The following is a 27,617-nucleotide window of genomic DNA, read 5'->3' on the forward strand; positions in this document are numbered from 1 at the left end:
TAATTTTAGAAAGCATGTGAATTCATTATTTTATTTTCCAAATAATATTAAATATTCTTTTATTTTTACGAACATTTTAATAACTTACAAATATCGCATGATTTAATTTGCTTGTGTTTTTTTACGATTGAATTTTTAAAAGCCTGAATTTTGTCCAAATTATAGCCAAAAATGTTTCCTTTAAATCAAAAAAATAAATTAAAAAAAACTCCATCGATTGTTAAATCATGAAAATATACACAGTAAAAAAAATATGATATTATCATAATATTACTTCTTATAATAGTGACAGGTTTTGTGTTTATAAAAATGTGTAATTTTGTATCAAGAAACACAGAATTTAGGAAAAATACAAAAAAAAGAGGTAAACATTTTGTTATACAGTTTGTGGCAACATTAAAAAAAAATTGCCTTAGGTTTGAAATTTTGTAAATTATTTGTTTTTTTCTCCAAAAACATTAAATAAAGTTTGTAACATGGTTAACATAATTTACGTTATCATTCAGTATAAAACAAAATTAAAAAAAAATCATTCAGATGAAAATATTACTGCAAATGTGAATTATTTAAAACAAAAATCGGTTGCTTTGAAAATCTGTAAATAATTATGATACCAAAAAAATTACTCTAAAAAATTGATGACAATTAAAAAAGATTTATTTCTATCAGGAATTTATATATTTTTCAATCAGATTTTGAACTTAGATTTTTGCATTTTTTTTAAACTTGGGAGCAATGTGTTCTACAACGAAAGTTGTGCACTTTCAGGATTTACACATTTTGATTGTTGAGACCACACAGAAAAAAAAATGTAAATTTACCCAACACTGAAACCATGTTTTTAATGTAAACATGCTCAATGTAAATTTGAAATTAATTGTAAAACGTTGTATTGCATTTAAAGAGCCTTCATGTAAAATTAGATTGAACGTATCTTATGAATCTCATGCGAATAGAATTTTTATTTCTGGCAAATGATGAATTTGAAAATCTGAAAAGCATGTATTGGATTATTAAATGTAAAATTTGCTCAATGTAAATTTTTTAAAGCGTAAATTTCAATCCAAAGAGATTGTTATTGCCAATGACAGTTCATTATTCACGAAGCTTCCGAGGAAGAGTGCAGGAATGTTTTGAAGTTTTCCTAATTGTAAAAGTGGTGTGTTTAGTGATTGGAGATTGAAGTAAATGTGGAAAATTATGTCTGTATTTAGAAATTGTGATTGCACTTACGGAATAATAAATAAAAGCTGGTACTGCTGTTGTGCTGCGGCGTCGCAACGATCTTGCGGGGCGAAATCTGAGATCGAGCTACGTTGCTGGTCGCCGACAGACCTTCCGGAAGCGGCTGCTGACGATCTTTGCTGGCGCGTTGCGCCTGCTCCTGCGGCTGCGGTGGCTGGTACTTAGGAATGTCCTTTTGGCCAATCTCGACCGACTGGATGGTGGCGTTCGCCGGCGGATTGTACGGGAACTTGGCATCTCTCGGTATCTTCGAATCCCCGTACGAATCGTAGTGATCGTCGTAGGACGATTGCTGTTGATGAAGCTGCTGCTGTTGGATCTGCTGCGGCCGCTGTTGAGCCTGCTGGATCGGGCCTGCTGCTGGGGAAGCTGCGGCGGAGGCTGCTGCGGAATCAACTGAGCTTGCTGCTGCTGGTTCGCATAGTGATGCTGGTGAACCGGTAACTGGTCCATCATGCGCTCCGGAACTCTACCTACAGGTGAAACCATTGCGTTGTTCATTCGTTGCTCTCACTACTTCCGGACAGCGCTTCTCCGCTGTTGTTGTGCACGACCTGACCTCCGGCCACACCTCCCGGACCAGCCATCGGCAAACCACCCTCGTTTGTCTTGTTCGTAGTCTGGTTACGACCATCCCGATACTGACCATCGTGCTGCTGCACCTGTTTTCGTACTCCCTCTCCCGATCCTAATTCCTCTCAGGATCTTTCTTTTGCCCGAGAACCTGCTGCGCAAACATTTTTCAAACTTTTCTCACCCGCTGGAACTTTTCCTATTTTTTCCGGTGACAGTTGTTTCAAACTAAAACCTTTCGCAACAAACACTTCAAAAAGGCGCTTCATGATGAAAGAAAAATGTTTATCTCACTCATTCAAATGGTTTTGCCTGGAGGTGTGAGCAAGATGCACGATTCTTTCGCAAGTAGCAGTGTCCATTTGAAATGTTCGTCACGTTTTCAGGTGGGCGTCAACTTGCCAAGGATGTAGACCTAGCAAGGTGCATGCATCAGAATGTCGGAGTTGCAAAGGCTTTTGAATTAGGGTGATCTCTCTAATTAAAATTAAAAGAATAAATCTAGGGTAAGTTTTCAAAAAGCCGTAAGAGTCACCGTGACCTCCGACACTAATATTCGTTTTTCTCTAAATTGTTACAAAATTTCATTTATTTTAAGTTTGGGGCACTTGAAAGCCGGGTAGATGAACAATCTTAAGCATTTTTGAAATTGGTTTTTCGTAAGTTGCTCGAATACCGATGCAAAAAGGCTTTGGCTGATATTAAAAAGTGAGTTAAAGTTTATTTTTTTTCTTTTTTTATTTAATAATAAAAAAAAATGATTTTATTCAAATTTTAATTTAAAATAGGTTCAAATTAAATTAATTTCTATTAAATAAAATTTTAGCCCTTTGCTTGTATAATAAAAACGGAACAAACATCAGATTTTTATTTGAACAATTAAAAACTTGTTCCAATTGAATGATGATAAATTTTTCATTATGTTTTACAGTCATCCCTCATATTCGGAACAGTTTACAGATCGGCCAATGTTCAACAAATCATATAAAATCGATAATTGAACATAATGATTTGCTTTTACCTTCATGTGAAAGCTTTTCGTGCGATCTTTCGATTGATGTATAGACCGGCTGTACATTTTTACGTTTTATATCAAGTTTTCAAAGAAAAACATTGACCCTTGAAATCCACAAATTCGGAAAACTTTTTTCTTACGATGTAAACAAACTTTTTTTTCTCTCAGGAGTACATATTTTGTACAAAAAATTGACTTTGCACTCTGAAACCAATAAAACTCATGCTTAGTAATGTTTTATGAATGGTCTGATAACTTTTTAGTGAAAATATCAGTTAAACTCAGGTGTTCCACAATTGTGGGAGACACAATAACATCCCACAATCATGGAACAGGCAATTTGGAGGCAGTGTTTTGGTGCTCTGGATAAAATAGTCTGGAAATGCAGTTTTTGTTTGAAAAGTATTACTTTTTCTAGTGAAATAGCAAGCGAGTGTCCAAAGAAAGGCCCTAAAAATAGCAGGGTCTGCAGAAAAGTTGCATTTTGCATTATATTGACAAATTACGACAAAAGTGTTCCGAATTTGTGGGTGTTCCGAATATGTGGGATGACTGTAATATAATATCGGGCCAAGGAAGAACTTCAGTTTATGGGCCGGGATGCTCTTCAAAAGAAAGGGGGTCAAGAAACAGTTTTTCGGAAGGCAGAACAAAAGATAGGGAACGTTTTCTTGGGGCTTTTCTTCACCCTCTCTGGCTTGCTTTCGCTACCGCTGCTGCCTATTTGAAATTTTTCTTGACCGGTTTCTTCCGAAGTGCATACCTTACATATAGAGGTATTTATATCTTAACCTTGGGATGGGCATTAAACTTTTATGAATTGATATAATAAAATAAAAAAATATAGAAATAACAAGCTATAGTTTCAACATTTGCATGGAAAAAGTGTTATAAAATGCATTTTCATTAGTTCAGTTGTTTTGCAATCATTAGTTTTCAAAAAATGATAGATTTCACGAAAACAATTTTTTTGCGAAAAAAACATTTTGTGACAATTTAAAAAAAAAATTAAAAGATTTTTAAATCAACCCAAACATGCTAAAAATAATTCTAAACGCAGCTGATTGCACTCAAATTTCCAATGAAATGTTGAAGTTTAAAAAAAAAAATGCCTCCTGAGATTATTTTGTGTAGACGATTGTCGACATAAGTATTTCCTTTTTTAAAGTTCAATAACCCGAATAAGGCTTTCTAGTCAGAAATTTACCAACACATTCAAAGTATTTTTACATGACAGCTGGACGTTTGTTTGCATCAGGTTTCCTATCTCTTTCTAGCAAAAGTTTTTTGTCAGGCGACTTCTAGCTGGTTTTTTTGACTGACCGCCCGATATGTCAGCCAACATACTTCGCAGGGCTGTGACAGCTACAGCTCGATCATTGTTTGCATCACGACACTGTGACGAGGAGTTCGTTATTTTTGAGTTAAATTATATTTTTTTCACTGGGCCTAGAAAACCTTATTTATTTTTTGCTTTTTGGGTGTTTTTGCATAGCCTTAACAGGCTAAACTAAAGTTGGTTTAAAAATACACAAAAAGCAAAAAATAAGAAAATTCCAGGTATAGTTGATAACATTAAATGTAACATTATATCTCGATAAAATTTTCAAAAGGTCCTATCTGCATAGGAATTCTAGAATTGGGTCCTAAAATGAAGCTTAGATTGCTGATATTATTGTTTACAGCGATAAAGCTTATTTTTCTGAGTACAATGACCCTTTGTACGACCACAAAGTTTTTAAAATGGATTTTTAAATCAATTTTGAAAAATTAACCTCGCGGTCCTTCTTGACAGAAAAGCTCCTACTTGACAGCTCGTTCCAAGGGGACCATAGTTGATACATCGAAAAAATGTTGTCTTGTCAAAAAAATTTTTTGCATTAAAATGAAAAAAGTGATCATAAATGGTTTTTATTCGTGTCTTTTACCGTTGTACATAAAAATTGACATAGGGCTTTAGTACCCAATTCTCTAAATGTATTTAAATGGTTATTTTGAAAAAGTCTGCAAGAGAAAATTGTTTCCAGTTTACTCCGACAACAACTCCTACATTTCAATGCCTACCTTTACCAGTCTATTTGCCATGGCATTGAAACAAAACGTCAACGGCCATCACCAAACACCAAACAACAGTTTGCTGTCATTTTTTTGCGGAGACGATTAAATTAAATTTTGTTCGATTTGTGTTCCAATGTATGAAGGTGAAAAGACAGTCTTAAAAACTTATTTACAATTTCGAGAGGAAAAGGCCAAAACCGGTGGTGACAAAAAGAAGCGCACGAGCCGCAAGAATGCGCTGTTGGCCGATGGATTGCGTAGTTTTAAGAAGGGCAGGTTCACTGATTTACTCGCTGAAGAGCCTGAAGATGGTCCGCACGAAGAAGCCCAAGGTGGCCATTACGGTGGTGAAGAAGATCGGCGGTGCGAAGAACGGTGGTGAACACAAGATGCTGGTGAAGAACAACAAGCCGACCAAGTCGCTGATCCGTAAGCGGTCCGTCAAGTGGTGCTTCCGAAACCATAAGCGCTACATCCACAAGACGCCAAAATTTAATAAGGTTAAGGTGCTGATCGTGTAGGCGGTCGTCCTAAGGGAAATCGCATCGTCCTGCTGATACCCTAAAGTCGGTTCTGCAGCCGGTCCCGCACAGCCGCCCGGTTCAGTCCCGCACAGCCGCCCGGTTCAGTCCCGCACAGCCGCCCGGTGTCTTGCAGAACTACGTCATCGTGTCCAAGACCCGCGTCGATCTGTGCAAACCCAAGATCTCGAAGCACTTCAACGAAGGTTTCTTCCGCTAGGCCTGCAAGAAGAACACCTGTACCGAGAAGGACATCTTCGCTGAAAAGGATGTGAAGTACGTGCCGTCGGAGCAGCGCAAGGCTGACCAGAAGACCGTCGACGACGAGGTCCTGAATGTCATCAAGGTGCACCCGACGTTGTCTTTGCCATCGTAAGCATTTTTTTTAATGTTAAGCATTCAAAGGATTAAGCTAAAGAGGAGAATCTTTCTTTTTAGGTAATGTGCAGCACCAGTCTGAGTGTTTCCTAAGTCAACGGAGACTTAACGACCAATGGTACCCCTAAAAAAGACGTAACCCCAAAACACATAATTGCGTAAGTACATTCCGTATTGCAAAATCACCACACTAGATTAAAATTCTTCTATGAAGTTAAAAAATGAAACTTTGTTTGTTTATTCCATTTTGCCCCGTTGGATCTAGATTTCGGTTCTATTTTCAAACACTTTTTGATGTATTGATAGTTGAAAGTTATACTTTTGCGAATTGTTTGATGAACATTCTTGAGTATTGAAACATGTTTGTATAATGCTCAATTTTGATCATAAAGCAATCCAAAAGTATACTATCCAAAGCAACGATCTACAAAAGCATTGGATTCTAGATTCAACGGGGCTAATTTTTTTTGGTTTGGGTAAATTTACGTTATTTTCATCGGAAATTTACACGGTTTCGAAATGTTTTTCTTCGGCACATTTACGTTGGATGAAACGTAAATTTACAATGAATATAATGTAAATTAGCATAATTAATGACGTGCACTTTTGGTACATCATAAATGATGTAAATTTACCGGAATTTTTTTTTCTGTGCATAAATAGGCGAAAAACCTAAAAGTTTAGGAAAAATATACTGAAAAAATTTATTTTTTGGAACTATTAATGTCAACTATTACAAAAAACGGCTTCAAATGGAGTTATGTCTAAACTTTTCTGATTTCCTATTTTCTTTTTTGCTGAAAACCAGACAAATTCTTTTTCACTTATACTACTGATTCTACTCTTGATAAATATAGCGTTAAATTTATGCTGCGCTTCAGAGATATTTTTGCAGATTTTTCTGAAATTGAAATTTCCAAAATGTCTGTAAAATTAGATAAGGTAAATTTGAAAATTATGGCTGTTAAAAGTTAAAAAAATAAATGTCTAAAGTTAAATTTTACAAAATTCATCACATGAAAAAGTGACGATGAAGTTTTTCAATTATGAATGCTAATTAATGTTAAATCTATGTTCTTTTCGATGCAGTAATTTTTTGAAAATTTTTACGGGTATTTTGAAATGATCTAAAATAATCTAATCAATCGAACACAGCAAAAAATCCGGTATTAAAATCGCATTCAAAAGCATGCACATCACCTTCGTCGAAAAAGACACTTAATATTACACACTGCATGTACAATTTTTGTAATCCCAAAAAATGTTGCAACTGACGGGATTCAAACCCAGCACCAACAGTACGGACTGGCGCCTTAGCCCGCTCGGCCATCAGACCGATGAAGAATTGAAAGGATAAACGCATATATGAGCTTGACATTTCGGTCAAGTAGGTTTCCCGAACTGATGGGCTACATTTTTCGGGGTGTAATATTACATAGAATTTCATAAAATAATGCAAAATTTATTTTACACCCAGGCCTTTTACACGCAGCTGGATAACTACTTTTTTTGCTGTGAACACAAGCACACACATTCAAGCATCCCCGAGCTGTAATACACTCATAAATGTGGCCAGGACTACTGAGTTGCATTAACCGCAGAGAGAATTCTGTGAATGGATTACATTTCACAAAATCTACAAGCGAGGAAGGATGCGTGGACATAACGTACAAAATTCTCCGGAAATATGAAGATATTTCTAAATGAGTCACTGTTAAATTTTATTTATTCAATTTTCAGTATCATTTTTGCTACAATTGCAAGTAATTTTCGTTTAAAATGGATGTTCGTAAAGATTTTTTCCACAAATTTTAGGAAAAATATGATCTGATATGATTTAAACTCTCAAGTGCTTTTGATCCTTGCCCAACTGAACCTCCCTGAACGGTAAAAGTGGACACGGTTGGTCCGTCCACGGACAGCCCCAAGATCAATTTCGAGAACTCTACTCTACTAGCCTTCACCATCCATACACGCATCCATACTTGAAGTTTGAACCAGAAGAGGCCTCTAGGAACATCGTTCCAGCGTCAAACATGGTAAAGTAGTCAGGGGAGAAGAGAACTTCGCTGGCACATGCGAACTTGGCCAGCTGGGATCCTTCCTACACGGTGGGTTCAAGTTTATAAATTTTTTGATAATTTTCACAATTTTCATCAAATTTGTCAATTTTAGTCAACGAAAATTTGTCATTTTTTAAATCTAAAACAGAATTTGAAGAGGGAATAGGATCGGATTTTGTAACCCCAGGAGGAAAAGGATGAAATAGGGGCAGGGGGGGCAGAATGGCCCGCCTAAGTAAAATGTGCCAAAAACCATAGAAAAACATGAAAACTTATGAATTCAGTGTAGTAGGCTTATGCTTTGGGATGTTCCCTTCAATGTTGTATACTTGGTTGATGAAATTTTTTAGCTTAAAACTATTTTTGAGCCACTTTTAAAAAAAAGTTTTTTCGACTACTTTTCCAGGGTGCGGGGCAGAATGGGCCACCCTGCGGGGCAGAATGGGCCACCTTAGAAAACAAGCCATTTTGTCTAATACAACGTTGAAGGGAGATAATAAATGACTTAAGGGACCTTTCTAACATAGTTTCCATGAAGTTAGACCACTTTAATAAAAATAGTCACTTACCAAAACAAAGATTTTTGAAAATAGTGTTAATATGTTAAAAAGGACACTATTTTTACAAATAATCATCAAAACAACTAAAAAATCAACTAATGTTGCTTTAAACGTTATTTGTGAAGCAACCAGGAGTGAAATAATCCATTTAATCCAAATTTCATAACTTTTGATTGTTTTTATAAGGCAGGATAAGGGTGGTCCATTCTGCCCCCAAGTGGATTTTAATTTAACACTTCCACCACCAAGCCTCTAAATGATTTCAAGGTTCCGTTGTTGTTTGTATACCTTGGTAGTAACATCTAGTATCGTTATAAGCATTGAGCAAAATTTTTCAAACAATCCAACTTTTCAGAAAGCTTATTTAAAAACCTCGAAATAAACAACATTTGCGTGGTTTTTCTAATAAATTCACATTTTTGCTCATAATTCCAAGAATACAATGAATTCAAACGTCGTTTTCGGTATGGTGAAGTTATTTGACGTCCTTTATAAGATCCTTGCCTTACAGTTGGTCTAAATCCATTCTAAAGCCCAAAACCAAGGGTGGCCCATTCTGCCCCCATGGGCCATTCTGCCCCCCCTGCCCCTATAATCAAAACACGCAACGTTAGAACGGTTTTGCAAGAAGGGCGTAGAGAGAGAGAGAGAGTGAGAAGGCAAAAACTTACGCAGTATGTTGACCGTGTGGGTCGAGACGACGTTCTCCGTCAGCTGCATGTTGAGCCCGTGGCAGATGACCACCAGAGAGCGCTTGCTGGTGTCCACCGGGGCCGTGATGTTCGAGGTCGTGATCCAGCCGCCTATACAGTTTCCATGTTCCGGGTGCGCGTTCCGTGACCGTTTCGGTGTTCCGACGATGAGTAGTGGGTTGTTGTTTGAAGTATAGATAAAAGACAAATACAAATCGGTTATATCAACAATTCATACATATTCACTGGTTGCAGCTGCTGCTGCTGGATGCCGTGCAATAGGAGACGACCCGGGACCTGTACCAAGTCCTGAACGACCAGAGCCCCCCTTCGTCGGTGATGAATTTGGGTAAATATTTTATTACACTCGAGCCAGCGAGCGAGCAGGGGCTTCCTTCCGAAGGCCAGCGAAAACGGGACTTGGACACTCGGATGCGTGATAAAATTTCACGCTGACAGACTCTATTGTTGTAAATGGGGGCACGCACGCACGCACGCACGGCCAACGGCAGGCCAGATGCTTCGCGATATGGTCCAAGATAAATAGGACTCTCGCTCGGCTGATGCGAGAGCTGTGAGTTGTGAGCGTGCAAAGTTTGAGTTTGGTTAAGGGGGAACAGTGTTAGGGTTGGCGGTCAATTGTGGAACAAGCTTCAAGGTTTCAATAATGATTAAAAAAAGAAATGTTTTCAGTTTGTTATCATTTTTCAAGTAAAATTTAACAATTAAGCGCTCGTTTTGAAACTTTTTTTTTAATTAGAAAAAAAATAATGTAAAATCTTGCTTATTATAAAAAAGTGTAGAAACTTGCAACAGTGACCACGAAAGAAAGTTGATGGTTTGTTTGTTTTCAAAGAAAGAATATTATTTAATTATCTTTGGTAAAACATACTTTCAATGTTTTTTTTTAAGTTTTAATTTCCATTACAAAAATTTCGTTGATTTTAAAATGCGAAAAGCTAGACTGTTAAAATCATTTCTGTTAAATTAGTGTTCCGTTTACAATTGCCACTTGTATTTTTTTCGCAGATTCAAAGAATTATTTGCTCAGTTTTAACTTGAAATTATTATCTTTATTTGAAGTAAGTAGCAAAAATCATTTTATTTTATTGTCAGTTTCAATTTCAATTTGAGTTTTTATTAGAATTTAGCAGTTCCGTTCCAGGATATTACATTTGCAATTCAGAGATTTGGAGAACCTTTCAACTGAGATCAATTCATAAGCCTTTGCAGGGAGGGTACATATTTCTACGTTTAGATTTTGCTAGCTAAGTGCTCTTTGAGGGAACTTTTTTATTTATTTTATTGTCTTTGTGACAATTTTGTTCATTATTTTTCTTAAATAAAACTGAATTAAACTTTCATGATTATGTTAATCACTCAAATATCTTGTTTGATTTACAGTAAACTAAGCATTTTTTTCTATAAGTTCGAACGATTTTTTTTCTTCAAAATATGGGATGGAATTGGTCTCTAGCACAAAACTTGTCAGTCAAAACTAGTGGGTCCATCTCGAAATTTCTCAGACTTTATATATTTTGTCCCAGTTATCTCGAAATTCAAAAACAAATCATTTTTTTGTCTGGAAATTCTGATTTGGTCGTGAAATAGTGGAACAGTTGAATACTAAGTTCTCCATGGAATTTTTAAAGCATTAGCCAATCAATTTGTTTTTGGCTTAGTGTAAAGATCCAAAAAATGCCTAACATTTTAAATTTGTTCTATTTAATCTTGTAGTTTTTGAAAAGGTTGGGTATTTCATTTACGAATATTAATATTTCATAACTCGAAACAAATTCTCATATTTTATCATTTATTTTTTCATACCGGCATTCGAGGCAAATCAGGACAAATGTAACGAATTGAAACAGATGCAGAATCATTTCTTTTTGCTCAGTGTTTTCATATTTTTGTTTTATTTCTGTTAAAAAAAAGGATCGTAAAAACAAAATAAGCACAATGATTTCCAAATTTAGTGCTGAAAAATCTGCTGTCCCTATTCAGACTGTAGTTCACACAAAATTCAAATTTCATATTAAATTTACCATTGGCTAGATATCTTTATTTGGTTTCCATTTCTTTTCGTTTTTGGACATTTTCAAAGACATAAATTTATTTTATTTTTAGGAATCTCTTGTCCCATGCAAATATAAGCCAAAGAATTTTATTTATATTTTTTTTATTTAATCTGAATTAAACTTGAAAAAAAATGATCAATTGAATATTGAGAAATAAAGTTTAAATGTTTATAAGCTATCTAAAAAATGCTGTTTTTACTCAAATTGTAGTCTACATTTCAACTTTAAAAACTTGATAAATTTAATTATAAATGGTTTTCATGAAAGAATTTCCTGGATTTAAAAATACTTGTCGGAATCCCAGGAAATTTAATTCCAAAAAATGGACAACCTAATAAAATTATTTATGTAAAAATTAAGCTTTTTTTAAAAAAGCTTTGCTTGGTTTAATAAAGTACACTATTCAGCACGAATACATGTACTCTGCAGAGGGGCTTTTCTAGATCGAACGGATCTTATTTTTATTTAATAATATCGAATTAGATGTTAAAAGAGTGTAATTATTTATAATTTTAATCTATAATGTCGCATTTGGGGAGTCAATTACTCTTTTTTATATAATCACTAGAACCATGCTGAATTTAATAATCTTGTTTCATTGAAGATAAAAAAAATATATTTTGCAGTTTTGTTTTTCTTTAAAATTGATTTCACGGGGTATTTTTCCGAGAACATTAAGATAAAAAATTCAGCAAGTCAGATATTTGGCACCACGCAAGAAAGGCTCTTTCCCGGCATTTTGCAGTCCGGTGAAATATTTCGTCGGGATGCAACTTTTTTTTGGAAAATTTTATTTCGATTTTATAGGTTTTTTCATCAGAAATGTTGATTCAAATCGATGGGCTCATGTTCATATCCATCAACTTTCTTATGAGTATGCCTCAAGAGACTCTAAATAACATATTTGTCCAATGTTTTACCTCCAATAAAAAGTTTCCAAACAAAATTTACCAGATTTCCTGCTGTGTTTGAAATAACCACAAATTCCTAGGTGAAAACCTCAAATAAACTGACAAAATAAAAATCTTTTCTTTGTATTTACAATTTGCTATGAAAATACAGCAACAAGGATACAAATTCGAGAATAAAACACTGCTAGACTCAGAGTATTTGATTTAAAAAATATTTGTAACCCAAAAGGATCCCAAAATTATTTTTTAATCCTCTGCCTTATAACACTATGATATTTTAAAACATTTTCGAAACAATCTCATTATAGAAAACAGTTTTCTGAACAATTTCCATAGAAAAGAATTAATTTTGGTTCAATATAATCAGAGATATACCCAATTACGTAAAATAAATAGTCACATTCTTCAAAATTTCAGGATTTAATTCCCATTCTAACGATTAACACTGCCTACTGAGTTTTTTTATGATTCTGATAAAATAATTAAAATAATTTTCACGTTTAACAAAACATTTTCATCATCAATAATATCTAAGTAGGCAGTGTCCATCGTTTGAATGGGAATGAAATCCAGAAATTTTGGATGAAGTCACTTGTTATTTTACAAAATTGGGTATATCTCGGCTTATATTAAACCAAAATTGATACTTTTGAATGAAAATTTGTTGAGAAAACTGTTCTCTACAATGTGATTGATTCGAACATGTTTTAAAATGTTATAATGTTATATGGCAACAAAAAATACTTAGGGAACATTTTGGGTAATTTAAATGAAAAACTCTAAAAATAAAATAGAAAAATATCTTAGCTTACTCAAAGTCCCAATTAAGCTAAAATTTCAAAAAATATTGTGGAAAAAAATGAAGTTTTAAAATTGTTATGAAAAAAAATGTTTTTTAAATGTCTATTATTATCCAACTACCCTAGTCCCCACACTGCATCCCAGTGTGTGCCTCCACCAGCGCAGCTTCGAAAAGCCAGGGTCGTAGCAGCAAAACTAATTCGTGGCAGAGGAGACCGATGGGAGGAGGCCCTATTTGCCGTTGTAATTGTACTGCGCACTGTGTGTGTGCGCTGACGGCAGCAGCTTGATTGACGAGATTCGCGTTCATGTGCCCCGCTCCAAGGATATGTGTCAGTAGTGTCAGGCTGCGGCACCTGGGGCCACCGGGAAGAGTTTTGAGTTTAAGTGATGAATTGCCGACTCCTCTGTTCTCGGCTCGAGACTTCAGCTAGATGGATGTTACTGCAACGTTGGGGAAATTTTGAAAATTCTAAAATTATCTATTTCTGGGGGAAGTTGCTCTGAAACGCATATGCGACTCCCATCGACGAGCTGTTAAATAATTCGATCCCAACCCGAAATTGCCCGCGGCTCTTTGATTTCCGAAAGCTTCCGCTTCCGTGGTTGCCAGTCAAAAAGGTCATCGATGGCCCGGCTCGGTTGTCCTACCGTTCCGTTCCTGGAAATCTCCGAAACGCGCTTCGCAACGCGAACGGACATAAATTGAAATATGGATAATGAGAAACAGCGTTCCAATCAAATAAATTACGCCAAAGGGGGTCCATCCTCGTTCGTTCGACCAGAATCGATCCAAAATCACGTTCTCGGTCCTCCACTGCTGGCAACACTGCCGCCAGGCCAAACGATGGCCGGGCCCCTCAAATTAATACTCCGCGAAAGCTTGATTTTGTTTATTCGACGCTGTCCTCGCCCTCTTCGTCGCGTGGCGAACGGAAGTTGGTCCAATTTCAGCGAACCCTGGCCGAACCGAAGCTAATTACTAGCGCGTTGTTATCCTTTTTCAGCAGCAGCAGCATCCAGCGGGAGCAGATTCTCCACTTACCTTCGGGGCTTTCGATTGTCCGCGAGGTGGCATTTTTGAACTGATGGCCACCGACGCTCCACTTGATCTCGGCTGGCGGGTTCGAGGGGGCCGTTTGGCACTGCAGCGGGACCCGATCGCCGACGCGGGCCTCCGACGGGCCGGAAATGGTCACGTGGGTGGGGGCGACTGTGGAGAGAGAGGGGGATTCTCGTTATTGGATGTGTGTGTGCGTGTTTGTGATGGAATGTGTGGTGGACGGAGCGAAATTGAGTTTTCATTATAGGTTGAAATAAGGCTTTTTGATGTTTTGATGAGCGGAGCGAAGAAGCTGGAAATGAATTTTGATAATCGAGTTTGGAGGTTTCGTGGAGCCATCAAGGTTTTTTTTCGAGGGATTTTGGAATTTCAAAGAAGAAAATGAATTTCAGATCTCCAATTCAACAATAATTCAAGTTACAGTAGAGCAATTTTCCACCAAAACCAAAAATGGATTTTATTAATATTTGTTTAATTGGCTCAAGCTTTTTGAAGGTCTTCCCTATGAACAAAGAAGCAATTTTGTGTCAGTGGTTCAACCATGCAAGGCAGCTGTCCATACAAAAATGGTACGTAAATATTCGAAAATCTGTAACTTTTGTAGAAAATTACTGATTGGACATCAAGTCTTTGGCAAAGTTTTAGGTATTGATAAGAACTATTCAGAAAAGATTGGTACACGGGAAAATTCTGAATTTTTAATTCACTTTTTTTACATAACATCAATTTTCCAAAAACCTTGCTTTAATTTTTTTGAAATTTGTTTAGGGGACAAAAAACCGCAACTTTTGAGCTATATAAAAGTGTGGGCAAAAATGTTGCCACCAAGTTAAAATTGTCTAAAAAAAATTGAAGAAATATTTATTTTACTCAAAAAAATCTATTTTTAATGTAAAATTTAATTTGCAATCAAAATGGATTTTACAGTTTTTTATAAGAGCATATAAGAGTTTTCAAAATATTGTCTCTTCAAGTTTAAATTTAACTGAAAAAATCTAGTTCTTCGATATTTTAAAATAGTGTCCATGATTGTCCATTACTGATTTGCTGAAATAAAGCAAATAAAAGCAAAGAGACAAGAAAATTTAAAATTTTCAGGTCTCATCCAAACAGCCTCCCCATTTTTTTGGCACATTTCACAGCAACTAATGGTCCAATTTTCAATGTTGAAAAAGGAAACATTTGTAAAATTTTATGATCTATTCGATTTTGAAAATTTTGGGATCAAGACTAACATTTCAAAAGCGTCAAATATTCAATACAACATTAATATTACTTTTTGCTGAAAAAATGAAAATAGTTGTTTTCAATTTCAGGTCTTATGCAAAAAAGTTTCATTAAATATGGTTGAAAATGGAAAACAAAGCATAGAAAAATAAATATAAAAAAAATGTTCATATTATACATTGTTTTCATTTATTGAGCAGAAAATAAGAGAAAAATAATTTACAAACTGTCTTTAAACAATCTTTTTTTATTGACCAAAATATGTTTTCAAAATATATTAAGATCTATTTGATAAATAATATCAAGCATTCAAAGCATTTTATGATACATTTTCTTATTTTATTTTTAATTTTTGTCTCATTGATCTCAATTTGAGCTGAGGGCCAAAAATTTAGAAAAAATGTGTTTGTTTAAAAAATAAATATTATACATTTTCCGAAATTTTCGAAATCAATAAGGTTTAAGTAAGATGCTTAAAAAACCGTATTTATTATTTCAACACGTTTCAATATTGGCTCAAAAACAAGGGAAAAAAATATTTTAAAAATTTCAACATTTAAAAGCGGAAAATTAGAGAAATATAATTTATGAACTGTCTTAAAAAAGATCTTCTTTTATTGTGCAAAATACTTTTCAAAATATATTCAGATCTAATTGATAAATAATATAAAACTTTCAAAGCAACTGAAAACACAAATACATGCATTTTCTTGTACAGTTAAATCAATCACGGTAAAATAACATCTTGGAATAGGTACATATTTTACCTGAAAATGTTTAAATTTACCCGTTGTCCTAGTTTTTGTCACTTTTTCAGTCTGAATTGTGGTGAAATTACAATAAAAAAGATGTAATTTAACACCATCGAAATTTAAACATTTTTTTAACTGCGTGCATTTATATAGGAAATAAAAAAAATCCAGAATTTTATTGAAAAGGTCCAATAAGTTATTGTGTTTCATATGTTTATAGGACTTTAAAAAAAACTCTAGATATAAAGTTTTGTTTTTATATAAAAAAATTGTAATCCCTAAAAATTGTTTTAAATGACGCTAATTTTCTTGTTTCAGTCTGTTTAAATCTTTATCTTTGATTAATTTTTTCTCAATACATTTAAACATTACATCTTTTTATGCTGAACTGCACAATTTACACATCAATTCAAGTTAATTACATCGAAAAAAAGTAATATTCAACAAAAAATTCCAACCTTCAAAAATTAAGTGCAGGACAGTTATTTACGGTAAAAACAAATTTAAACAAATGGCGAGTTTAAAATTTATAGGTTTACATTTATCTTTTTTGTAACTTCGCTTAAATTTATGCGTAAAAAATCTAGTTACACCGAAAACGATAAAATTTTCATATTTTTAAATGTAAATCTCATATTATTTCCTGACACAAAATTGGCCTTGAAGACTTTGTCTTTGAAAAAGCGAATAATTTTTGAAAGTTCAATTATCCGAGGGTTTGTATCGGACTTCGGATAATTGAATCATGAAAAAAGAATTTTTTGTTTTGCTTTTAATATCAAATTCGAATTGTACAACCCAACTTTAGTTAAATGTTGATGGTTAAACGCCTTAAAAATTACCATATATTTTTTTCAATATCTCAACTCTGCCATTTTAGCTACCATCTTGGATTTAAAAATTCCTTATCACATTAGAGTAGTTAAGGGGTCGTACTTAAGCTCGACAATCAAAAATACGATAGCAAAAAAAAAAAGTTTTTTCGTGATTCAATTATCCAAAGTGAATTTTTTCGAAGACTCCGGATAATCGAGTCTAGACTGTGTCAACTAGATTTTTTTTTTCAATTTTTTGTAGGTCAATCATTAGTTTAAAAAACATATTGGACTAATCATAAAATAGTAGTTTATGCAACAAGTTGCAAAAAGAGGATTTTTTCAGCACGAGTCGTACATTTATCCAACGAGGTTCACCGAGTTGGATAAATACGACGAGTGCTGAAAAAATCAAGTTTTGCAACGAGTTCCATACAACATTTTTTGCAATTCCGAAAAACACCCATTGAGTGAAATTTCAAGTCAAATTTTCATGTATTTCGTCAATAAATCGTTTAAATCAAAAAAAATGTTGAAAAGTGTTACTTTTCAAAACAAGTGCTGAAAAGTTCAACTTTTCAGCACCCATTTCAGTGCTGAAAAGTAGAACTTTTCAGCATTTATTTTGAAAAGTGTTGCTATTCGATTCTGTTATTTTTGGTACAGAAAAGTAGGCTATTTCGTCGTTCAAGAATGACAGGAAAAGTAAGTAGTTTCACGACGGAATTGCAAAAAATATTTTTACGAGAACAAAACCTTTTATTAATACAAAAAAAAAAAACAATCACAAGAGTTCAAATATTTGAAAAACTGAAATTTGAAAATGATTCTAAATGATTTTTTTTAGCTTCTTTTTATAAAATAAGTTTTGAGAAAACAATAAAAAAAATCAAATGATCTATTATCATTTTTTTGATTCAAAATAATAAAATAAAATAATGTAAGATTGATAGGAAATTCCCTTTTATTTTTTTCCTACTCTGTATTACGGTTCAATTTTGTTATGTGTACTATATCAGATGACTAGGAACTTGACAGAACATCAACTGTGATCTTATGGCCTATCTACAATCACTTAACTTAAAACAGTTAAGTTGTTTTAATAAGTTAACAAGTAATCAAACATTATTTCTCTTTATGTTAGTAAAAAGAATGTAACCTTGAATTTTTAAACTCGAAATTTCTCATTTTATAGATCCTAAATTTCAATACTCACACAACACACTCAGCGTAACTTCCGTTTTGAGCGGCGCCGGTGCCATCACGTTGTTCGCTTCGCACCGCAGCTTGGCCTTGTTGTCTCCCGCTTCGGCCACAAACGAGTAAATGTTCTCGGACAGCCGCTCGGACGTCCGGTACGCCATCCGGACCTGGGCCCCGTTCTTGTACCAGATGAGCTGGGCGGGTGGATTTCCCCCACGGCTCCGGCAAATCAGCTCCACCGTCTGGCCGCGCCGCAGCGTTTCGCCCTGGGTGTAGCCCTCGATGTACGGCGCTCCGGGGGGATCTGTGGAATGAGGAATGGAATGTTTCGTTAATCAATAAATCAATTTTAATTAAAATTTGTCAAAAGCAGCCAGAGAAAGCTTGGGGCGCGGTGGGTTTGAACAAGCTAAAAATAGAAAGGGTATCAAAACCCACCCTGACGTCCTCAAGTAACGCTGTGGCGTCGCGACGCCTGGCATCACGATTTCAAGTGGGCGTCAAACTCGTCGTGCCGCCGGAAATTCCTTCGCACTTTCGGCGTGTCCTGGCAGTTAATAAAATTGCCTCTCAAGTTTGCTAGCCTTAAAATTCCCCAGCCCAACCCCGTTTTTCTCGCCATGATTTCAGAAATTAATTTCTTATCTCATTGTTATAAAATTTATGCGCCGTCAACTTTTCACGCACCAAGTCAACCAAGAAAGCTTTCTCCTTCGAAGTCCTGGCCAGAAAGTAAGGAAGTGAGTTTTTATGACAGACGACGCCTCCACACCCCCACGCAAAATTTGGGAACTGATAAGGAGTGTCGCATGCCGCCACCGGCGAGGACCGGGGAAAATTGAGTGGAAATGATGCTGGGGAAGTGATGGTGAAGGCGTCACTTGATTGGGAGACCATTGCTGGGCGTCAACTCTTTGGGTGGAGAAAGCTCGCAATTTTGAAGTTTTGTTGGAAAGGGGAGTTGGAGAACTTAATTTGTGAAGTTTAGCCTAAATAGATTTTTTGCCTAATGTAGTTTGGAATTAGTGAAGAAATCTATAAAAATTTCCGAATTATTCTCCAACATAAATTGAGGCAAAACAACCCTTCAATAGCAAATCAAATCCAGTTTCCAAAACCAAAAATCCTGCCAAAAATCCCAAGAAATCCCCCAACGGAAAATCGCAACTATTGCTGCTGCTGCTGCACATGCAAATCACGTTCGCTCTCAATCGCCTGTTTAGTGCCCCATCGGTTCCACGCCACCGTCAGCATCATCCACAGCCAGTCAGAAGTTGACTGTATTTTCATGCAACATTTACCGCAACCTCTTGGGTTAGCCGGTCTTGGAGGTGTTGTCGTCTTCCGATCGTCACGTTCGCCCCAGCTTACCTACATAGCAATAGGACTCTGGGACTTGAACTCGTTTTCCGTCCGCGTTCGTATTGCCAAGTCCTGTATAGTGTGCTGCTGGCCCTCCCTCAAATAACCATTAAATTGCGCTTGTCTATCGCGCGCGCTAATGGTTGCACAATTCCTTGGCCAAGGACTGCGACTTGGGAGGAGCCGGCGCCTCGGTCACGTCCCAGAACTCCGTTTCCTTCTGCAAGCTGCACATTGAAAACCACTGAGAGCTACTCAATCACTTTTCTTATTTGTAGCGGATTTCTTTGACTTCTTCGTCGACTTCTTCTTCCCCGTTGAAATTACACAACGATGACGACGCGGCGAAAGGACGTGCCAACGAAGAGTCCCATTCCCCGAAGGGACCGTCTTGGGGCTGCGAATTGCAGCGCTGCACAATTTCAAAGGCGAAGAGCTGTTGGTAGTTGTGTTGAGAGTTTTTCAGCCTTCCGGCAATAGCGAAGGACGACCACGAGGACGAAAGGTTTTTTCGAGAGCTTTCTCCTTGGTTTCATGAAAGAGGTTGTGGAATTCCTCCAAGGATGGAGGAAAAAAGGTGCGAACAGGTCGCTTTGTCGACATCAGCGACCGCCGTTTGATGAGCGCAACACAATGACGGATTTGCGGCAGATTTGCGCGGACAATTGAAGTGAACGAGGGAGAGAGATTATTTGTAAGAAAGTGATTTTTGGAGAAAATATATTTTTAATACGTAGAATAGCAACAGAAAAAATCAAATTTCTGTTTAGAATTGAATACTATAACATACACAGAATAAAAATAGTATTTTCCACTAAATGGAACAGGCAAATCAAATGGAAATGAAGTTAATGCAGAGTTAGAATTCAATGATATCTAACAGAATGCATGTTATTTGAATTTTACATATGAATCGATGTAAATGTCCATGCAACTTGCATTTATTTAACATTATGATACCCTATGGTATCTGATTTATTATGGAATATTTTGTTGTGTATGTCTTTGAATATTTCTGTATTCATTGATCACAAACATACTGTACCAGTCCAGAGATCCCCAGTAGCAGGGGTAGAACTTGGAACAGAGTTTTGATGTAGATTGTGTGATTTTGATACATTTTTAAATATTTGTATTTTTGGAATATTTTTTAATTTTATGTAATATTTTTGTAATTTTGTAATATTTTGGTAATTTTGTATTTTTTTTGTAATTTTGTAATATTTTTGTAATTTCTTTATATTTTGTAATTTTGTTATATTTTTGTAATTTGTAATATTTTGGTAATTTTGTAATATTTTTGTAATTTTCAAATATTTTTGTAATTTTGTTATATTTTTGTAATTTTGTTATATTTTAGAAATTTTATAATTTTGTAATATTTTGTAATCTTGTAATATTTTTGTAATGTTGTAATATTTATGTTATTTTCTAATATTTTTGTAATTTTTTAAATAATTTGTAAATTATTAATATTTTTGTACTATTGTAACATTTTTGTAATATTTTTTAATTTTGTAATATTTTTTAATTTTTGATAATTTTGTAATTTTTTAATATTTTTTGTAATTTTGTAATATTTTTGTAATTTTGTAATATTGTTGTAATTTTTGTAATATTTTTATAATTTTGCAATATTTTTGTAATTTTGTAATATTTTTGTAATTTTGTAAAAAATTTGTAATTTTGTAATATTTTTGTATTTTGTAATATGTTTGCAATTTAGTATTATTTTTGTAATGTTATAATATTTTTGTAATTTTGTGATATTTGTGTAATTTTGTGATACCTGTATAATTTTGCACATTTTTGTTATTTTGTAATATTTTTGTAATTTTGTAGTTTTGTAATATCTTTGTTATTTTGTTATATTTTTGTAATTTTTTAATATTTTTGTAATTTTGTAATATTTTTATAATTTAATAATTTTGTAATATTTTTGCTATTTGTATTTTTTTTAATTTTTTAATATTTTTGAAATTTTGTAATATTTTTGTAATTTTGTAATATTTTTGTTATTTTGTTATATTTTTGTAATTTTGAGATATTTTTGTAATTTTGTAATATTTTTGTAATTTTGTAATATTTTTGAAATTTTGTAAAATTTTTGTTATTTTGTAATATTTTTGTTAATGTATTATTTTTGTAATTTTGCAATATTTATGCAAATTTGAAATATTTTTGTAGTTTTATAATTTTGTAATATTTATGTAATTTTGTTATATTTTTGTAATTTTGTAATATTTTGATAATTTTGTAATATTTTTGTAATTTTGTAATATTTTTGTAATTTAGTATTTTTTTTTGTAATTTTTTTGTAATTTAGTATTTTTTTTGTAATTTTGTAATATTTTTGTAATTTTTGAATATTTTTGTAATTTTGTTATTTTTTTTGAAATTTTGTAGTATTTTTATAATTTTGTTATCTTTTTGTAATTTTGAATTAATTTTTTAATGTTGTGAATTATTGTAATATTGTGAAATTTGTGTAATTTTGAAATATTTTTGAAATATTTTATAAATTTGTAATATTTTTGTAATTTTGTATAATTTTTGCAATTTTGTAATTTTATTGTAATTTTATATATTTGTAATATTTCTGTAATTTGGAATATTTTTGAAATATTTTAATTTTGTAATATTATGATAATTTGTTATATTTTGTAATATTTTAGTAATTTTGTTGTTTTGTAACTGTTTGCGGCCAAGGAAGGTAGAATAAATAAGGTAGGGCGGTTTTAGTGCTAACTATTTTTTGACAGCTGGAAAACACACCCTGCCTTATTTCTAGAGTAAATTTTCAAAACAACCTATGAGTCATGGGTTGCCTATGCAGATAGGACCTTATGAAAATATAATCGAGATTTAATCTAAATACCTTGGTTTGCGGCAAACGCCGCAAACAAATGCTGACAAACGAACAAAGAAGGCAAACTGTCAAAAAGTGCGAGTTTTGGTGTTGTTTGTCATAGCCTATTACCTCCTTAAGTTTAAACTTGTAAATGCGTGAGAATATTTTTTTAACTTCATACATTAAAAAGAGGTGAATGAATTAAAAATATTTTCGAGAAAATATCGATAGTTTATTATTATTATTTTTTTTAAATTAATTTCCTTTTTTAAGAATGCTTATGTTAGCATATAAATTTAAGTGAATCATTAAGGTAAAAAAAAACATTGAAAGTAAAAATAAATTAAGTTTAAAAATACCATAATTTCAATTAAAAATTTTCTTCTTTAATATAATTTTATGTGATACAATCATTTGCTTGTGTGTTTTTTTAAACGTTTATTTTTGTTGACACTTTTATATTCCACCGAGCACTACAAAAGTTTACTGTTTTAACAAATTTCATATCTGGACTATTTTTTTTATAAGGTCCTATGAATAACAAGACTTTATAAAATGGCCAAAAATTGGTTTGTTTCCATAAAGTTGACACTCATTTTCTCCAATTTTTGAGAATGTTATTTGAATTTTCCCGAAGAAATCAATATAATATTTTCAGGCATGGGCTCTTTGGTCTTGACACGGTTAAAACCCATCTTTAAGTTTCATATGACCTTTTCAAAAAAGTTATATCTAGAATGATTTTTTTTAAAGGTCCAATAAACAATTTCTATATTTTGTTTTTTGGGCGATTTTTAAACCACCCTGAGTCAGAGGTTTTAAAAAAACACACATTTTTTTTTATTGGACCTTTAAAAAATATGAACCCAAGACAGGTAAAATTGGTTCAAATGACAAAGAGTTATGATTTTTGAAAAAAAAAAGTTTATTGTCGTTTCTCCAAAAAACCTACTTTTTTGGAACCACCCAGACTTGACAAGGATCACCCTAATGCCCAATTAAAAAATAATATACGTGTCTAATTATTTAGGCCAACAAAGTGCCTAAGCAATCAAATGCAATTCATTTTTTTATTGTAAAATAGTGATTCAATCTTTCAAAAGAGAATTCAGATTTATTACAAAAAAAAAAAAATGGAGAAAAATTCAATTTTCTACACTTAAAGCGATATCAAGTGCTCCCTTCTCGCATCGAAATCCGTTCGAATCCCATCTTCAATTACTCTCGCAACAATAAGTCGACGGCAATCAATTACCACATCGCTGCAATCCTTTTTCCTTTATCCTTGAGGGGGAGAATATTTTTCCCCAGCACTCCAACTAATAAAAAGGGAAAAATCTCACCAACCGCCACCCAAGCTTACACACCACACCAGTAATCAACAAGTCCTCGCTACGGTCATGTACCAACCAACTACTGACTTGCAGACCCGCCACGAACATGGTGCGGTTCCACCTGATTCTGACGCTGATTACGAACTAATTTCGCCCCATAGCCGTCGGCTGATTACCGGGGTATTATCGAACCCCAGTTTGGAGTCATTCCGAAGGAAGGCTAGAGCATTTCGTTACGGCATTCTCCGCCCCTCCCTCCCGCTTTAATTGCATCCTTTAATTTTAATTACTACCCGTGCCCACTCGTTTCGGAAGAAACTGCAAGTCCGAGCGCACGCTGGTAATGTTTTTTCGTCCAACCAATAACACCTAATTAGGTGGGGGGGGGTAGTGCAAGGACCTTTCGAGAAGATGTAATCTTTTTTTGCTTTCTCGAACACAATAATGCTGGAAAATCGATTTGTCAAATTGCATACTTTTAGGGGTTTGGAACTACTTTTAGGCGCTTTTTGAACATTTTTGCATACTTTTAGGGGGAAAAAAATACTCACACAGCACGGACAGCTGCACGGTGGCCTGCATCGGTTTGTCCGGGTTGAGCGCCTTGTGCTTGGCCTGGCAGGTGTACTCCATGTAGTCGTCGTCCGAGGTGGGCTTGATGCGCAGCTGGGACGTCACCGTGTACCGTTTGCCCTCGGTTTCGATCACCTTGTTCTCGATGGAGTCTGGAAAAAAAGAGGGAGAGCAAGAATGAGCGCGTGAGTGAAATAAAATTACGGGTTTCTACTTCTTGAAGAAGTGTTGTTTTTTTTCGTTGCAAGATTCCCATGGGACAGATCAGGTGTGCAGACAAGGGCTCACCCCACCCACGCGGAGTCTGTTAAGAAAAGTGACTCAGTTTCATTATGGGAAAATAATTCAATACAATATTATCTGGGAGTTGATGGCCGGGTCGTTCTCTTCTGCACTGTCTACCGTATAAAAAGGTTGATTGAGTTCATCGTGGGCAGAAATGGGTCAAAAGAACGAAAGTCACTTAATTTTTCAAAATCATCAGAAAAACACAGTCAAGTTGTAGTCATGTTTATGTCATGTGACAGTTAAGTTGTAGTCATGATGATGACATGTCACAGTCAAGATGCAGTCATGTTGATGTCATGTGACAATCAAGTTAAAGTCATGTTGATGACATGTCACAAACTAGTTTTTGTCATGTTGAAGTCATGTCACTGTCAAGTTGTAGTCATGTTGATGTTTTTTAACAGTCAAATTAATGTCATGTGACAGTCAAGTTGTAGTCATGTTGATGTCATGTAACAGTCAAGTTTTGGTCATGTTGCTGTTATGTCACAGTCATGTTGCAGTCATGTAACAGTCAAGTTGGACAAATATTGATTTCATGTCACAGTCAGGTTGTAGTCATGTTGATGACAGTCACAGTCAAGATGCAGTCATGTTGATGTCATGTGACAGTCAAGTTATAGTCATGTTGATGACATGTCACAGTCTAGTTTCAGTCATGTTAAAGTCAGGTCACTGTCAAGTTGTAGTCATGTAGATGTCATGTAACAGTCAAGTTTTAGTCATGTTAATGTCATGTCACAGTCAAGTTCCTGTCATATCAAAGTCAAGTTGTAGTCATGTTGATGTCATGTGACAGTCAAGCTGTAGTCATGCTGATTTCATGTCACAGTCAAGTTGAAGTCATGTCACAGTCAAGTTGTTGTCATATTGATGTCATGAGACAGTCAAATTGTAATCATGTTGATGTCATGTGACAGTCAAGTTTTAGTCATGTTGATATCATGTCACAGTCAAGTAGAAGTCATGTTTATGTCAAAGCCAAGTAGGAGTCATGTTGAGGTATGTCAAAATCAAGTTGCAGTCATGTCACATGCAAATCAACTCTTTCAAAGCAACTTCTTTTGACGGTCAACCTGCATTTTTTTAACTTGTCTGGGGATGTCAACAAAAAACGATCTAGGGGTGTCCAAAAAACGTTATTTTTGCTCCTCTCCATTTCGCTCGTTTTTCTCATCGGTAAAATGCCGTCGTCGCAACTCTCTTCTTGCTCAAGAAGCACATGTTCGTGTAATGAAAACCCAAGAAGAGGGTGGACTGAGGTGGAAGGATTTCCTCGAGCGGGCCAAAGTAAATATTTACGCAAAATGAAGTGAAAAATGAGACTTTTTTTTCTTCTTCGAGCTGAAGCTGCTTGCCACTTCGCTCAGGGGAAACGTGACCCTCCCTTTCGGGGAGATGATGTTGACCAAAGTTTGAGACGGAGTGTCTTTCGTCCTTGCGGCGATCAGACGGCTACGTCAAACGGGACCAACATTGTTTGCTTTAAAGCTAGCTCTTGAAGGACAGTTTGACAGTATTTTTTGTTTGCCAAAACTGGACGTCTTAACATCAGTTGAAGAAGTGTAAAATAGCATTCTTTGAACTTGATCAAACAATTCCAATTATATCGTATCGGAGAAATGTAGCACACACACTTTAGCAGACGACAGTTGGAGAGCTGCACGAGTGATACTTGACGTCGTCATAACGAACATCATTATCGGGAGGGGGCGTCATTAATGGCATCCTGTTGCGACGCAACACTCTCTATCGCAGCTGATGAGTTGAACTGCATCAATATGGAGGAGGAGGAGGTTGTTAATAGCTACGAGTGTGTTATTAGTGTTCTTGTAAGGACTCGTGCAACGATGGTTGTTGAATCGTGCATTGGTATTGCATTTGAGTCAATTTTAGCAGGCTCAGAAGTTATTAGTGCAATTCAAAACATGAATATTTTTCTGAACACTTAACGCTTTCCCAGAACGAATCCGAAAATGGAGTCAAAACCTCCTCTTTCTCAATTTACGAACAACGACACAAAACGAAATCGAAAAAAAGAGTAAAACTCTTCTCTTTCCTATGGTACGAACAACGACACAAAACGGAATCGAAAAATGGAGCAAAACTCGTCTCTTTCTCTTGCTACGAACATCGTCAAAAAACGAAACAAAGTGGAATTGTTAGTTGCTGTAATTTTTGATTGTTAATTTGTTTTAACTTGTGTTAAATTTGACAATTTCTTGAGTGTTTGAAATTCAGTTGGCAAAAATCAAAATCTTCGTATTTTTGACAATTGATTCCGAATTCAAATGACACTAAAAAGTTTAAAATCAAGGTGCTCAACTTCCCCGAAATTGCACCTCATTACGTTGACGAAAGCTCACCCAGCTCGCAGTAATGGTTCAAAATTGACCATAAAACTTAAACGGTTGCGCGTTCCTAACCCATAAAAAACCCCCGTTCCCCGCAAAGGATCTTCCCTTTCGCGATGATTAATTAAAATTCACCATCCATCAGGGCTTCACACTTCGATGAGCTTTTGCATCTCCCGCAAGAAAGTGAACGAAGCAAAAAAAAAAAATCAATTTGCAGATGGCTTCCTCCTTCCCGGTTGGCCGATTTCATTTTGCCCCTTGGTAATTTCCATAACTTTTCGTCCATTTAAAATTAAGTGCAATTGAACTTCTGGCATCTCTTCGCCGGTGTGGTGACCTCATTTGGTCCGTTTTGCAGGAAAAACATATTTACGGCAGTGATTACGTTCAACGTTTTAACACTCGTAACGGCCCGAGGTTGACTTTTAAGGGCCCTGTTTTAAGCCTCCCTCGCCAAGTTCCACCAAAGTTCAATTTCTTCTAATTACATCTATCCATCTCGAAGCATCCTTTCCCCAAAACTCCCCCCCAGCCCCTTTTATGACTTGGGCATCAAAGGCCGACCCCGGCAATTTGAAGTGATTTCGCGCCATCTTGCTGCCGCTTCACTTTCACTTTTCGTCAAGTCACCCAGTCCCCGGGAAAAGCCTCCCCACTTTTATTATCATTTTGATGCCATCATTATCATCACCGAGCGCTTCACGCGAAACGGCAATAACCATTGGCGCCTTGGCAATTTTCCGCGGAAAAGCCCGCGCTCCTTTGCAAAAGGTGGTTGGTTGGAGGCACGCAAAAAAGGATAAGTGATGATAATTTGGACCCTTAAATTTTAACGAATGCGCAAAAAAATTATAATTTTCACTCATTTTCAAAATCTACGAAATATTGAGTAAAGTT

General features: G+C 35.0%; 1 protein-coding gene, 1 long non-coding RNA gene and 1 pseudogene across 7 annotated transcripts in view; 2 read left to right on the plus strand and 1 right to left on the minus strand.

The window, feature by feature from the left end:
- The window catches only part of LOC120432641 (nephrin), a 413,331-nt gene that overhangs the window by 67,476 nt on the left and 318,238 nt on the right, over positions 1 to 27,617 (minus strand). For all 6 annotated transcript variants that reach the window (XM_039597887.2, XM_039597888.2, XM_039597886.2 and 3 more), the window contains exons 6-9: positions 24,054 to 24,227; positions 17,969 to 18,259; positions 13,941 to 14,108; positions 9,085 to 9,216 (exon numbers count right to left, since the gene is read on the minus strand). In XM_039597887.2, the coding sequence (XP_039453821.1) occupies positions 9,085 to 9,216; positions 13,941 to 14,108; positions 17,969 to 18,259; positions 24,054 to 24,227 (765 nt within the window). The remainder of the gene's footprint in view (positions 1 to 9,084; positions 9,217 to 13,940; positions 14,109 to 17,968; positions 18,260 to 24,053; positions 24,228 to 27,617) is intronic.
- Positions 4,846 to 6,359, plus strand: LOC120432643 (60S ribosomal protein L6-like; annotated as a pseudogene).
- Positions 9,164 to 14,021, plus strand: LOC128093173 (uncharacterized). Its single transcript, XR_008212300.1, has 3 exons — positions 9,164 to 9,296; positions 9,361 to 9,454; positions 13,903 to 14,021. It is a non-coding gene; the product is annotated as an uncharacterized LOC128093173 (long non-coding RNA).

Source organism: Culex pipiens, chromosome 2, assembly GCF_016801865.2.
Source record: "Culex pipiens pallens isolate TS chromosome 2, TS_CPP_V2, whole genome shotgun sequence".
Classification (NCBI taxonomy): Eukaryota; Metazoa; Arthropoda; class Insecta; order Diptera; family Culicidae; genus Culex; species Culex pipiens.